Source organism: Mustelus asterias, chromosome 30, assembly GCF_964213995.1.
Source record: "Mustelus asterias chromosome 30, sMusAst1.hap1.1, whole genome shotgun sequence".
NCBI lineage: Eukaryota > Metazoa > Chordata > Chondrichthyes > Carcharhiniformes > Triakidae > Mustelus > Mustelus asterias.
In genome coordinates this window covers 11809791-11826038 of record NC_135830.1, presented here as the reverse complement: position 1 = coordinate 11826038, position 16248 = coordinate 11809791, and the positions used below count along the sequence as shown (strand labels likewise).

General features: G+C 42.2%; 1 protein-coding gene and 1 gene segment (V, D, J or C); one reads left to right on the top strand and one right to left on the bottom strand.

The window, feature by feature from the left end:
• The window catches only part of LOC144480677 (Ig heavy chain C region, membrane-bound form-like), a 46695-nt gene extending 45404 nt beyond the window's left edge, over positions 1-1291 (bottom strand). The window contains 1 exon segment of the C gene segment in view: positions 1257-1291. Within this exon segment, the coding sequence occupies positions 1257-1291 (35 nt within the window).
• LOC144481043 (uncharacterized) overlaps positions 1-16248 on the top strand; it is a 420433-nt gene that overhangs the window by 305713 nt on the left and 98472 nt on the right. The window lies entirely within an intron of this gene.

The following is a 16248-nucleotide window of genomic DNA, read 5'->3' as shown; positions in this document are numbered from 1 at the left end:
CAGTTACAGTGTCACCTGTGTCTGTCTTTCTGCGCACAGAAACTATTAGGCAAGTTTCAGCTGGTGATTAACTATGTTAGTCTCCATATTTCAACCTATTCAATTCTGTTGTGTACTAAAGGAGATGCTAATTTATGCACATTGTCGTAATAGAAACGTTTCTTTCTTGTCAGTGCGTCAAAAACATTCTGCATTTCTTGTTTTACAGAAAGCATTTGAGGTCGAGGTCAGAGCAAAGATAGTATCGCTATAACATCGAGATTCGTTTCATGTTCTGCAACCAAGTGAAATCATACAGATTTCCCCACTCTACATGAGAAAGTTTAATAAACGTATCTGCCCAGTTTCGAACAGCGCACTTTACACATGGTAGGCAAACGTGATAACTACTACACTACAGAACCAAGTCATAAACTTGAGTTCCCAATTTGCCTACAGTGTTCAACTCCACTGTGTTGCTGCAGGTTCGAATGGTGAGATTGAGAGCCCATGTTACTTAATCCAAGTACACATCCGTTACTTACATAAAGTTCAATTTATCTTGAACTTCAAAATTTAAAAGCGTTCGTCCGGCAAATACCTAAGGGAGAAATGATATCGCCTCATTCATTAACGCATCATTGTCATCTTCCTTCGCAAAATCTCAACCAATTGTTCTCAGTATTTGTTTCGTTATTCAATATTTAATACAGGCAGTCCCCGGGTTACGGACGAGTTCCGTTTTTAAGTCTGTCTGTAAGTCGAATTTGTATGTAATTCGGAACAGTTACTTACGGTTCAGATCTAGCGTCAATTAGTCAAATGATTGTCTTAGTATATAGTATATATTTTACCTAAAACATCTTAAATATAATAATACAGTAATAATAAATGGAAATGACACAAAACTTGGATTATTTTTATATTCATATATATATGTGTGTGTGTGTGGGTATAAAAAACATTAAACTAATTTCTTCAAGTAAAAATCAAGGGAGGCTTGAACAGAGCTTTTCTTTTTCTTATTATAAATGGCCTTGTAGCAGCTGAGGCCGTCGGTAACTATCCGGTAAACTTTGGTGAACCTCTCCGCATTAGGATCTTGCTCCTCTAACTTTGCCATCCCTGCTTCAATGAGACGAAAGGCTTCAGCTAACTCATTCGTCAAAAACTTCTTGGGTTCTGGGTTGCTAGGTCCTGGCCTTCTTCCTCAGGCACATAACCTCCCTCCTCAATATTTTTTCCAACATTTCGGGAAACTCTCTCGCAGCACTTACATCGGCACTCGTTGCTTCACCTTGCGCTTTAACATTGTGTAAGTTTACCCTCCCCCTGAAACGCTTGAACCAACCCCTACTTGTAACAAATTCTTCATCACAAGCATCTTCACTTGCATATGCAGCTTTTAAATCACTGAAAAGGCTTCACGCCTTTACTTGCACTAAGCCAAGGCTAATAGGAATATTCGGCTGATTTTGATCCTCTAACCAATTTACCAATAGCCTTTCCATTTCGATAATTAAACCACTGCGTTGCTGAGTGATAATTGTCGCTTTCATCAGGACAGAGACTTTTACATTCTCCATTACTCTCCCCTTGCCCTTTATAATTGTCCCGATCGTTGACCGACTGTAGCCTAACGCTTTTCCAATATTTGTTGGTGTTTCACCTCTCTCCGATCGCTTTATTATTTCCACTTTCGTTTCAATCGTGATCGTTTTCCTTTTCTTCGATGCATCACTATCACTTGCATCAGATTTACGCTTTGGAGCCATGATCACGAGGGTAAACACACGGAAAATTTAAGTCAAAACACAACGCACACAACAGTGTTTGCGCGATTCTTCTTAAAATGGCGACGACGGCATGCCGTTGTTCTCCCTCGGGCCGACGAACCGCTGAAATGGCGCAGTGTTTTGAGCGTCGCGCAATGTAGTCCGCCCGTTCGTGAGTACGAACCATTGTATGTAACTCGATGTTTTAAAATAATAGGCTTTACGGAGGTCGGTACGTAAGGACGGGCGTTCGTAAGTCTGGCGTTCGTAGCCCGGGGACTGTATCAATACATGATTTAACACACATGTCCTCATTGTGAACTGAATATCTCTGAAATTTAATGTCACTCAACTGCAAACACAACTGCCCAACAAAAGGAGTACAGTCACCGAGTAATACAGATCACGTGATGCTTCTTTGAGATTGACCATAGTCAGCTTTTAAACAAAGTCAATTAGTCTTAAAGTGGAAGAGATTGAAGAATTATCTGTTAGTTATACTTGAGCCTTTTCTGTTATGGATACGAAACATTCGAGCGCATAAATTCCGGCCATCTGTAAGAAAGTCCAATAGATCTGCAGTGAGTGTCGATTTCCTCATCTGTGTGAATGGTTTTCCCTATTTCTATGCAATGAAGAACTATTGAAAAAAATAGATTCTGCTGGGAAATGTGCGCCATGTTCCTCTAGTTCAGTTACAGTATCAATTGTGTCTGTCGTTTTGAGCCCAAATACTGTTAGACATGTTTCAGACGCTGATTACCTATGTTAGACTGCACCTATAAAGCCATTAAATTCTGTTGTAGACTGAACGAGTTGCTAATACGTGAACAATGTCAAATAGAAACGTTTCTTTCCTGTCAGTGAGTCAAAAAAAAGATCAGCATATCTTATTTTACAGAAAACATTTGAGGCCGAGGTCAGAGCAAAGATAAAATGGCTGGAATATCGAGATTCGGATGATGTTCAGCAACAAACTGAAATCATGCAGATTTCACTCACCCTTCATGATGAAGCTTCATGAATGTTTCTGCCCGGTTTGGAAGTGGGGAGGTTCACGTGTGAGGATCAGCCAGAACCACTGCACTACAGAAACAAGTTAAAGCATAGCGCCCGAAATTGGCCTGACTACAATGTTCAACTGCACTGTGTTGCTGCAGGTTCTAATGGTTAGATTGAGAGCCCATGTTACTTAGTACAAGAACACATCCGTTACTGTCAAACTGATATCTCAACTTACGTTATACTTCAAAATTAAAAAGTGTTCGTCTGGCAAATGTCTAAGAGAGCAATCATTTCTGCTCAATCATTAATGCATCATTCTCATCTTCCATCGAATAACTTCAGACAGTTTTATCCAGCATTTGACGTTATTAAACATTTAATATCAATACATTTATTTAGCACAAATGTCCTCATTCTGATTTGAATGTCTCTGAAATATACAACAATGATTGGAAACATGATTGACAAAAGCAATCGAGTCCCTGGGTAATACACATCCCAAGGTCGTTATTCGAGATTGACTACAATCATCTTTTAAGGAAAATGAAATATCTTTCAAGGCAAGAGATTTAAGAATGATCTGTTTGTTACACTTGATCCCTCTTTACACTGTGTGTGAAACATTCTGGCGCCTCAATCTCGTTCATCTACAAGAAGACCAGCAGGTCCGCACTGATTCTCGATTTCCTCACCTGTCTGAGTGTTTTTTTCCCAATTTCTTTATCATGAAGAACACTTTTAAAAATATGCTTCTGGGAAATGTGCGTCACTTCCTCCAGTTCAGTTACATTATCACTTGTGCCTGTTATTTGGAGCGCACAACAGTTTTGGACATGTTAGTTTGCACCTGGAAACCGATTAAATTCTGTTGTAGACTGAACGAGATGCTGATTTGTGCACGTCTTCAAAATGGAAACGTTTTTTTCCTTTCAGTGCTTCAAAAAATTCAGCATTTCTTATTTGACAGCAAGTTTTTGAGGCCGAGGTCAGAGCAAAGATAATATGGCTGTAACATCGAAGTTCGAATAATCTTCAACAACAAACTGAAAACTGACAGATTTTCCTAACCCTAAACAAGAAAGCTTAATGAATGCTTCTGCCCGGTTCCGAACGACGTTTTGCGTGTTAGGCGAACTTGATAACCAGTACACTACAAAAACAAATGATAGCATTGTGCCCCAATTGGCCTGACTACAATGTTCAACTGCAGTGTGCTGCTGCAGGTTCCCATGGTTAGATTGAGGACCCATGTCACTTAATAAATGAACACGTCCGTTACTTTCAACCTGATATCTCAACTTATCTTGCACTTCAAAATTAAAAAGCGTTCGTCTGGCAAATGTCGATGGGAGCAATGCTTTCTGCTCCATCATTAAAGCTTCATTCTTATCTTCCTTTGAATAATCTCAACTAATTGTACTGTGTATTTGTTTCGCTTTTCAATATTTAATATCAATACATTATTTAACACATGTCCTCATTATGAATTGAATATTTCTGAAATTGGATTTCCTTGAATGAACGCTTTGGTAAAGCGTTTGACAAAGTCCCTCATGGTAGGCTGGTGAAAAAGATTGGATCTCATGGGATAAAGGGGGAGGTGGCTAGATGGGTGGAGAACTGGCTTGGTCACAGAAGACAGAGGGTGGTAGTGGAAGGGTCTTTTTCTGGCTGGAGGCCTGTGACTAGTGGTGTTCCGCAGGGCTCTGTATGGGGACCTCTGCTGTTTGTGATTTATATAAACGACCTGGAAGAAGATGTAACTGGGGTGATCAGTAAGTTTGTGGACGACACAAAATTGGCAGAACTTGCAGCTAGTGAGGAGCATTGTCACAAGCTACAGAAGGATATAGATAGGCTGGAAATTTGGGCAAAGAAATGGCAGATGGAGTTCAATCCTGATGAATGCGAAGTGATGTATTTTGGTAGAAATGATGTAGGGAGGAGCTATACGATAAATGGCAGAACCATAAAGGGTGTACATACGCAGAGGGACCTGGGTGTGCAAGGCCACAGATCCTTGAAGGTGACGTCACAGGTGGAGAAGGTGGTGAAGAAGGCATATGGCATGCTTGCCTTTATAGGACGGGGCATAGAGTATAAAAGTTGGGGTCTGATGTTGCAGATGTATAGAACGTTCGTTCGGCCGCATTTGGAATACTGCGTCCAGTTCTGGTCGCCACACTACGAGAAGGACGTGGAGGCTTTGGAGAGAGTACAGAAGAGGTTTACCAGGATGTTGCCTGGTATGGAGGGGCTTAGTTATGAGGAGAGATTGGGTAAACTGGGGTTGTTCTCCCTGGAAAGACGGAGGATGAGGGGAGGCTTAATAGAGGTGTATAAAATTATGAAAGGCATAGATAGGGTGAACGGTGGGAAGCTTTTCCCCAGGTCGGTGGTGACGTTCACGAGGGGTCATAGGTTCAAGGTGAAGGGGGGGGGAGGTTTAACACAGATATCAGAAGGACATATTTTACACAGAGGGTGGGGGGGGGGGGCCTGGAATGCGCTGCCAGGCAAGGTGGTGGAGGCGGACACACTGGGAACGTTTAAGACTTATCTAGACAGCCATATGAATGGAGTGGGAATGGAGGGATACAAAAGAATGGTCTAGTTTGGACCAGGGAGTGGCACGGGCTTGGAGGGCTGAAGGGCCTGTTCCTGTGCTGTATTGTTCTTTGCTCTTTGTTCTTTGAATTGCAAACTTAACTGACTAATAAAAGGAATCGAGTCACCGGGTAATATAGATCTCATAGTGCTTATTTGTGATTAACCATAAACAAGGTCAACTATTTTGAAATGGACGAGATTGAAGAATTATGTGTTAGTTAAACTTGTGCCTTTTTTTATTATGTGTGTGAAACATTCAGGCGCATAAATTCCGGCCATCTAAAGGAAAGGAATCGTCCACCCTGCCAATGTGGCAAATGGAAGACGTGAAATGGTGAGTTCATGTGTTTGTTTACCGAAATGTAAGTCACGTGCAGTTTGTTACTTAATTGTCCCCCCGGAGACTTTAATCAAAATAAATGAGGGACTCATTGAATGTGTCCCAGAGCTAAGTTTTAAGCTTCTGAGAACCCTCTAGTTTTTGAGAGACGATGCACGGACCAGCGAAAGGTCTCTTCTTTGCCATTTGTTATCCCGTTCTTGCTGGTATTGGTGCTCCTGGTAAGTGATGGATCACAAATAAGTTGTTAACGTTGTTTAAAAAGAACAATAAATTGGGTTTCTTCTCTTTCTGGAACGGGCTCATCGTATCTACGACTCAGCAATGATGAGTTTACGGGACTTCAAACGGGTACCAACATATGTCTGTGCCTGCCTTGTTTGATATTATGCCATGCAATGGTAAATTCAATGATTTATTTGATTGGATCATGGAATATTCCAAGACATTATTCAAATTACTGTGCTGCACACAAAGATTGAGATGCATTTTATTGGGTTGCCTAATTTGGACTATAATTGATGGCTTTGCATCTGTTATATTGTCGACTTTGAGTTTCATTAAATGTAGTAAAATGCGCTGGTGTTCTGAATGCCATTCTGGAATAATACCGCATAACAGCGAAGTAGCATGCATTTCCATGCAATGATCTTATTACAGCATCGGCGAAATAACTATTACATTGCATTCTTTGAATTAGATGAAATTGAATACTAAAACAAATCTTACAGTGATTACAAGAAAGTACAGCGCGACGTCTGCAACGATTTAATAATTACAATACCGTGATTTATTACTGGGCGGCCCTCAATGTTAATGCGGTTATAGGAATTATTTAAGGAAAGGTTTCAAGGGGATGCTCCGGTTTCCTCCCACAGTCCAAAGATGTGCAGATAAGATGGATTGGCCACGCTAAATTGCCCCTTAGTGTTTGGGAAACTCACAAGCGTAAATGCATGAGGTCATGTGGTGAGCGCCTGGGTGGGAAAGTTGTCAAAGCAGTTTCGATGGGCCGAATGGCCTCCTTCTGCACTGTAGGATTCTATGAATGGAAAAGCAAGATTTTAAATCTGCTATGCATGTTTTTCTTGTGCTGGTACGTTTCGTACATATTGTTTTAGATATTTTTGTTGGTGTCCATGGCAAGGTCAATATATATTGCTCATCTCTCGTTGCCAGTGGAAAAGGTAAAGTTGCTCTTGTTTCTTCAGCCACTGCAATACGTATGATGAGGACTTTAACAAAGACATTTAAAACCCAATGGCCTAAGTAGGTCAAAGAGATAGGTTACAAGGAACTCCTTCAGAAGAAAGGCGAAAAACAGCTGCTGAGAGGGAAGTTCAAGAGATTAGCGCGTCGACATCTCGAGGCGTAACTATTGTCAATGGCGGGTTAAACAATACGGACACACAACGGGACAAAGTTGGAGGTAAACTGTGAACTCAGTTGGCAGCAAGAAGTTACAGGCACCTAGAATGACGGGACTAGGGAGGGATTTAAAGATGAGAAGGATGAGAATATTAAAAACGAGACATTGCTCGACTGGGAACCAATGTAGAACAGCGAGCATGCACTTGATCGATGCACTGGGCCTGTCTTGAATAACAGCATCAGCAGCAATTGCTTGAAATTAGATAATTTGGGAAACTAACCGCAAACTGACCAGAAAACAGAGTTTGTGGCGGGCTCAGATTTCAATGCTGTCTACAATGACACATGTTTTGTTCAGCATTGGATATCTAACGAATACCAGTTGCAGGAGTCTGGAGGTGACAAAGGGTTAGATCAGGACAGATTCGGTAACTGATTGGATGAGTCAATAACTGGTATTTCGAATTTGCGCGGTGACACCTGTCGTGTTTTTATCTCTCACAGCCAATGTGTGGGCGATTATAGTCCTATGCCGAGGACGGTGCGGAATCTCCCGGTGCATCACATTTTACCTGGTGGCGATAGCGGTGAGCGATTTCCTGATCATCATTACTGCCGGCATCCTCAACCGCATCGGCCGCATCTACTTTTCTAACAGTGTCCTGTCCACCACCCCTGCGTGTAGAGTTAGTTCCTTGCTGGTCTTTGCCACACGGGATGGGTCAGTTTGGCTGACAGTGGCTTTCACCATCGACCGTCTCATCGCCATCTGCTGTCAGAGCCTGAAGACCCGATACTGCACCGAGAAAACAGCATTGCTGATTTTAGGAATAGTCTGTGCCCTGAGCTGTGTGAAAAACGTCCCTTTCTACTTCGTCTACCAGCCCTTGTACATTCTAGATGGGGTGCCCTGGTTCTGCGACATCAAGATCACCTTCTACACATCTCCCACCTGGCTGGCCTACGACTGGCTGGACCACATCTTAACCCCCTTTCTTCCATTCCTCCTCATCCTGCTACTCAACAGCCTGACTATGAGACACATATTAGTGGCCAGCAGAGCTCGCAGGAGACTCCGAGGCACAGAGGACCACGGAGACCCGGAGATGGAAAACCGCAGGAGATCCATTGTCCTGCTCTTCACCATTTCCCTTAGCTTTCTTCTCCTGTGGGCCACCTATGTCGGACATTTCCTCTACGCACGGCTCGCAGGTGCGGGCTACCTCACCAGCCTGGATTTCAATGATCCAGACTATATCCTTCAAGAGACAACTAACATGCTCCAGTTAGTAAGTTCCTGCAACAACGTCTTCATCTATGCAATCTCCCAGAACAAGTTCAGAGAGGAGCTGAGGAAATTGCTGATCTGTCCATTCACCATGCTCACTCGTGTCTTTAAACAGTAGGAAAAAAATATTAATTATTTCCCAGGACCATGAGAGCGCCCCAGTGTGTTTCTGTCTCTGTGTCTCTTTGTCTGTTTGTCTGTCTATCTCTCTCTCGCTCTCTTTCTCTCTCTCTCTCTCACACACACACTCACACATATACTTACACATACACACACTCAAACACACACATGCACACACACACACACCCACACATATACACACACACGACTTTGGAAGTCCCACTTTCAACATCCCACCCTTCAAGTATTTAGGGCACAAACCTTAGTGTTCCGTATTGTCAATACCGAAGGAGTCCTGAACTCAGTCGTGGTCCAAATACTGGATGAGATGCTAAACCACGGTCTGTGTTTGCCCTCTCAAATGCAATGTTGTAATATTAAAACCAAATTTTGGTCACCCTCATTTAACACCACAGAAATAAATGTTTACTTATTTCTCACATTACTTTATTTTGTGTGGGGGTGCGGGGAGAGGTTCCTGCTCAGTAGACGTTTGCTGCGGCGTTTCCTGCATTACATCAGCAAAGAATAAAGATCAAATAAAATTACAGCACAGGAACAGGCACTTCGGCCCTCCAAGCCTTCACCGACTATGCTGCTGTGTGAACTAAAACCCCTCACCATTCCGGGGATCATTTCGTTCTATCCCCATCCTAACCATTTATTTTTCAAAACGCCCCTTAAACGTCGCTATCGTATCTGCTTCCAATACCTCCTCTGGCAGCAAGTTCCAGGCGACCACCACCCTCCTGTAAAACACTTACCCCGTACATCTCCTTTAACCCTTGCCGCTCGCACCTTAAACTTAAGCCCCCGAGTAAGTGACTCTTCCTCCCTGTGTATACGTTTCTGACTATCCACTTTGCCCATGCCCCTCATTCTCTTGTAGACTTCTATCAGGTCCCCCCTCAGCCTCCATCGTTCCAGTGAGAACAAACCAAGTTTTGCCAACCTCTTCTCATGTCCTCTCCTAATGTCCTCCATACCAGGCAACGTTCTGGTAAATCTTTTTTGCACCGTCTCCAAAGCCTCCACGTCATTTTGGTAGTATGGCGGCCAGAATTGAACACTATATTCCAAGTGCTGAAATGGCACATTTTAAAATTGGGACGTCCGAAGTCGTGAAATGCAGCACATAAATAATCTATCTTCTTTGGTTTATTTGTTCCTTCCTTTCTTTCATTCTTTCTTTCTTTCATTCTTTCTTACTTTCTTTCTTTCTTTCTTTCTTTCTTTCTTTCTTTCTTTCTTTCTTTCTTTCTTTCTTTCTTTCTTTCTTTCTTTCTTTCTTTCTTTCTTTCTTTCTTTCTTTCTGTCTTTCTTTCTGTCTTTCTTTCTTTCTCATCTTCTGGATGTCAATAGCGTTATTCACGACCTGAGACCTCCCGAATCATCTTTAACAGTGCATGAAGTATTTTTTAAAGAAGTGCTGCAGATAAGTTGTGCAGCAGCATGTCCAAATCCCATTTGGATCACTGATTGCCACCCATCCATTCATTGCTTGCCGTTTGAGAGTGAATGAGTGCTGCTGGAGGGGGGTGGGGGGGGGGGGGGGGTATGTGATTGGGGGTGCCTCAAACTTGGTCTCCTGTAACAGAAACAATGACATAGGATGCTCGAGAATAATAGAAACAAAAGAGTGGAACTGATCCAAAATATGCCCCGATGTAATCACAAAACAGGATCAAAACCCCTTTAAAAATGTTGGGTTTTATAAAATTCAGGCAAGGTTTACTATTTTCATAGCAAAGGTAGGAACTAATGTAATACCGGCCTGAGCACGTTCTGCTTCATTTAAGGCTGAAACAGATTCTCAGACTATGAATGGAGTCACTGTCTCAAATACATTGGTAACTGAACTCGATCTTGTGCGATTCAAACAAATGCAAGGCCTTGCGCAATATTAAATAAGGCAGTGCCGAGTGCAATACAATTATCAATGTTCAATTGCAAACATTAAGAATTGTGTCATAGAGTCAAAGAGGTTTACAACATGGAAGCAGGCATTTCGGCCTAACTTGTCCATGCCGCCCAGATTTTACCTTTAACCTCGTCCCAATTGCCCGCATTTGACTCATACACCCATCTTACCGAAGTAACTGTCTAAATTCTCCTTCAAAGACAAAATTGTACCCGCCTCTATATTAACTCTGGAAGCTCGTTTCAGACTCTCACCACCCTCTGAGTGAAAAAAGTGCCCCTCTGGACGCTTTTGTATCTCTCCCCTCACACCTTAAACGTTTGCCCTCTAGTTTTAGACTTCCCGACCTTTGGGAAAATATGTTGACTATCTACCTCGACTATGCCCCTCATTATTTTATCGACCTCTATAAAATCACCATTTTTCTTTTGCTTTTTGCAAGTAAGGACACTCTAAATACCATACATGCTAACATGTCATGCCGATACATACATATTTCATGATACACAAAGACACACACGCAAAGAATTGGTGGGGCACAACACCTGTGTAAACTGATAAACTGCAATGATGACATATCTTTCTAGTTAGTGCAATATGCGGTTTAATATTGATCACATTAGTCCTGTCCTTCAATTTCACTCATCTCTGGAAGTTTGTCACAATATCGACCCGAATGTTTGAACCAAACGTCATTAGGATCTCCAAATGCGTTTTACAGCCAATGAATTTGATTTCAAGTACAGTCGATACTGTGATGCAGGAATTATTATTGACACAGAGGGAGGCTGGGAGGTTCAATTCTTCATCAGGAAGTTTTGCCAATCTGGCACTAACGCGAATAAAAGAATGCAAGAATCGGGTACATTCCAGATAATTTCCAGTATGGTTAATAATATGACGAACATCAGTTCACAAAATAAACAATATGTCATTACATCTCCTGATGACATGTCAAGGAGCAAATCTTATTGTACACAATATTAGTGCCCTTCTTCGGACTTGTCAATTTCATGACACCATGAAATACAGTGGCACAGTGGAGGCGATGGTGTAATATTATTATCGCTAGACCATTAATCCAGACATTCAGCTAATCTTCTGGGTGGCAGGTTTCGAATCCCGCCGCGGCAGCTGAATTTGAATTCAACAACAAAACCTGGAATTAGAAATCTGTTGTTGACCATGAAACCATTGCCGATTGTTGGATAAGCCCATCTGGTTCACAAATGTCCTTTAAGGAATGAAACCTGAGTCCTTGCCGACACAACAATGTAGTTGACTCTCAACTTCCCTCCAAGAGCAAATAGAGATGGGCAAAAAATTCTGGCCAGCCGTCGATGCCCATGTCCCACGGGATGAATTTAAAAATGTTTACTGTCTAAATTTCCTTTGCCACAAAGTCTGCAATTTGGATGCAAGCTCCTAGATATTCCATCGTATGAAGTGACAAACATATTTCCTGTAGTCCCAATTGTCATCTGTTGTACCAACACACTGACAGTTTGGGATATCTTTGGCCACACCTGAAGTGCTGGAGCATCATCCATTGGAATGCAGTCTAAAAATTTCTTCCTTTTTGTGCAAAACTTGTGACATGATATTTTGTCGAATTATTATTAACGCTGGATTATTATTACTGTTCACTTTTTATTCTTTTTACCATTTGTAACTGTTGCTGTTTGCATGACGGCTGTGCTTAATTGTTTCAGGTTGCTGGTATTCAGTGTCATAATGCATGTTCATTTTATTCATTTTAATAATTCCATCTTTCAAAAGATTGTATTAAGAATTTGTTACGAGTGGAATATTGTCATCGTCCCATCTCGCAAAGACTCATAACAACCATAATGTATGAGTATGTGTGTGTATGTGTGCACTGATTATCAGCAAAGCTTATTATAAGTCCAGTAGGTTATACGCAGATAAAATGAAAACATCCCTCTACAATCTGGCACCACATTATAAGACAGGTATAGCACACGTGTGATGCAATACAAATCTCCCTCTACATTATCTGATCACTCATCCCCAGATTCAGTATCGCATGTGTTCGAACCAAACGGTAGCCCTGACCAACGTGAGACCTCCCGAGCCTGGAAAAAGTACATAGAGATGGGGAGTCATACCGACAGATGGTAAAAGTAACAAAGTGAGGGAGGGTCGGCCCACGATTGTGTGGGGCGGTGGACTTGATGAGTAAAAGAAATTCGAGCAAAATGAAAGTTTAAATTTTAACTGTACCCAGTCAGCGATATTCTACTGAACCGGCATGCAGGCCGTTGATACTTTTCTCTCCGAAGTTGATATGATATGTTACGAATTCAAATCTTGGAGCTGAACTCCAGGACTTTAGATTGTAAAGCTATCAGCTTCAGGAACGTCGGAAAATCCAAAGGACCAGACCAGAATCCTCAGGAGATGTTGATATCAACACGACGAAAGAACATGATAAGATAGAGGTGGAGAGAATGGTCAGGGCATGAAGGTTTGATGGCCACTGGTAGATCCCTGGGGTGATATTTAGCGAGTTGAGGGGGATGGTAACAGCGGAAATGTAGTAGCCAGAAAGAATCCCTGAGGTGATGTTCAGTGAGTTCAGGGGATGGAGTCAGAGGGAATGGAGTCGGGAGAGAAAATCCCTGGGCTGATGCTCAGTGAGTTAAGGGCGATGCTGTCAGAGGGAATGGAGCCGGGAGAGAGGATCTCTGGGGTGATGTTCAGTGAGTTCAGGGGATTGAGTCAGAGGGAATGGAGCCGGGAGAGAAGATCCCTGGGGTGATGTTCAGTGAGTTCAGGGGATTGAGTCAGAGGGAATGGAGCCGGGAGAGAGGATCTCTGGGGTGATGCTCAGTGAGTTCAAGGCGATGCTGTCAGGGTGAATGGAGCAGGGAGAGAGGGTCCCTGGGATGATGTTCACTGAGTTCAGGGCGATGGTATCAGAGGAAATGGAGCAGGGAGAGAGGATCCCTGGGATGATGCTCAGTGAGTTCAGGGCGATGGTATCAGAGGGAATGGAGCAGGGAGAGAGGGTCCCTGGGATGATGCTCAGTGAGTTCAGGGCGATGGTATCAGAGGGAATGGCCGTTTATTGGGGATAATGCTTCATCGAAAAAGAATCAGAGGGACAGTGTTAATTGATACAAAAAGGACAGCTTGAAGCAGACAGTCACTGTGTTCACCAGAAAGTGGAGCGTGTGCATTTCCAACAGAACATGGGGCAACCTATCTATTTGTGTCTTTAAGACAAAATGCGAAGCTGGACTGTCTATGTCAGAATGAGCCGTACTCTCTGGGAACACCTCCCATAATTTCTGCTGATTTGTTGTTTCAGATTGACCTCAGCATCTGGGAATTTCTGCGTGTTTTCCCCGAGTGTATCTCATAGGCCGTAATGGTTGGCAATCATTTGGAAATGTGTACTCGATAACATGTCTTTGCGGTAAACATCCAAATCTCTCATGTTTCATACCCCACTGTTCTCCCCGAGATTTATCATCTCGCCTGTGGCGCCCCTGCCTTTGAAGTATTTAATGGGACAATCGGGAAAGAGATTTACTCTGATACCCTGTGCTGCAGCGATCTTTGCAGTGTTAGGTGGGACAGTGTAAAGGAAGATTTCTTCTTCCATATACTGTGCTGAATCGGACTCTGATGAAGCAGAGCCTTAGCTGATGAGAATTGCCTGACACTCGAGGGTGACCGACCAGTTCATGTGTCAAATCACCGAGGTTCTCCTCGCTGTTCAATCATTCTGTCTCTGGAGTTTATCATCAAAAAAGGCAGAGGTGAAGGTGTCTCTACACAGATGATTCACTGGGTGGCGCAGTGACTCTTTCACTGATCTTTCACTTGCGTTCAGCCACGTCCCAGACAGGACTGGGGAAAAATACCTTTCTGGGAAAAGGGGGTAACCGTGTAATCGGGAAAATGGAGCTGTGTCGATGGACTTTGGAGAAAGGAGTTAAGAAAAGTCAGAATTGGTTGATTTTTCATTCAAGATTTATTTAAAATTTTCAGAGAACGTTGAACAGAAGTTTCTTTTAAAGTTGACAAAAGTGAACATAACGATCTAGCTTCACATTGAGAATAGAACACATCTGCTCCGAGCTGCCCAATATATGTACAACTCTTGCAGACACAAGAAAGCTTAAATAGGAGCTAACCACATCGGGACATGAACAATTGTGAATCAGGAACGAGAAAAATCATTGATGTATACATGAAATTTAAACTGCAGGGAAACTGTCAACGACAGTTTACATTACAATAAAAAAATACCTCGTACATTTCATATCGAAAACTGAAATACCGACCACGCTTGTCTTAGTTACAGGTGCGGAATGATAAACTGAGAGAATTTTACTGTTCGAGTCACCGGGAGCAGATGTTGTATTTGAGTCATACGGAGATCTTAATAATCAGCTAAGGGAAATCTACAGCGTCCAAAATTCAACCCGTCACTTGATCTGTAAAAGAGAGATACAACAATGAAGCACATGTTTATGATGCGGGGTATTAATGTTAGAGTTTTTAATCAATAAAACATTCAGAACATTTTCAACTCACTTCTACCAGTTTCAAATGTGGGTGAATTGAATCATCTCACCTTCACCAGAGTGACAGCAGTGCTGTAGAATATGCTCAGGAAGAACAGGACGATGAATGTGGAAGCAGTTGTACAGATGTTGCTGTTGTCATCGTTGTTTTCAATCGAGATGCGGTCTGTGGAATCTATGGGTGTCACAGCCGAGAAAATATAATTAGATTATATTTTCTCGGCTGTGACACCCATAGCGGCACGGTAGCACAGTGGGGGGCGGCACGGTAGCACAGTGGTTAGCACTGCTGCTTCACAGCTCCAGGATCCCGGGTTCGATTCCCGGCTCGGGTCACTGTCTGTGTGGAGTTTGCACATTCTCCTCGTGTCTGCGTGGGTTTCCTCCGGGTGCTCCGGTTTCCTCCCACAGTCCAAAGATGTGCGGGTTAGGTTGATTGGCCAGGTTAAAAATTGTCCCTTAGAGTTCTGGGATGCGTAGGTTAGAAGGATTAGCGTGTAAAATATGTGGGGGGTGGGATTGTGGTCGGTGCAGACTCGATGGGCCGAATGGCCTCCTTCTGCACTGTAGTGTTTCTATGATTGCTTTATTTTTCCAGCATATCTAAATATTACTTTGTATATTCTCCTTTCTCCTTCCTAAGCTATTAATTCATTCTCTCATTGAATTTTCATATATATCTACTATTGAGTTCGTGACACTCAGTAACCGATCTCTGTAACTATTTTCATACATTTTTACATTCCTCGTACAGACTGTATGGGAAAATATGGCAACTTTTCTTCAGCATCAGTTCATTTTCCAACAATTTCATGTTACCTATTATTGGAGAATATCATGATGTGTTTCGAAGGAGATTTCTGACCTGTTTATTTGTAAACTGTGAATGTTTCTATTTAAGAACTCGAATGTGAGTTAACATTATTTTTGTTTATCTGTGATGGAAACACTTGTTACATTATTAACTTAAATCTGTTTCTCATTGAGAATATTGTTCAGTGTGTTTGTTGAGTTATTTTGTTATTGAAACAATTGTTGGAGAATCTGTCTTTTAAAATATAATTTGAATTGTTCTTCCATCAAAAGCCTGACTTTTGTGTTTGTATTTGTTTATGTGCGCATGCGCATCTCGCTTTGCATTATTACTTGTTTGCGTCATGGATGTAGGTGTTAATGTGTGACCCTGAGCGAATGCGTGTTAATTCGTAAATTCATGTGTCTGTATCTGTGTGTACATAATGTTTCTCTATCAATGTGTATATATGAGTGATTTATTGTGT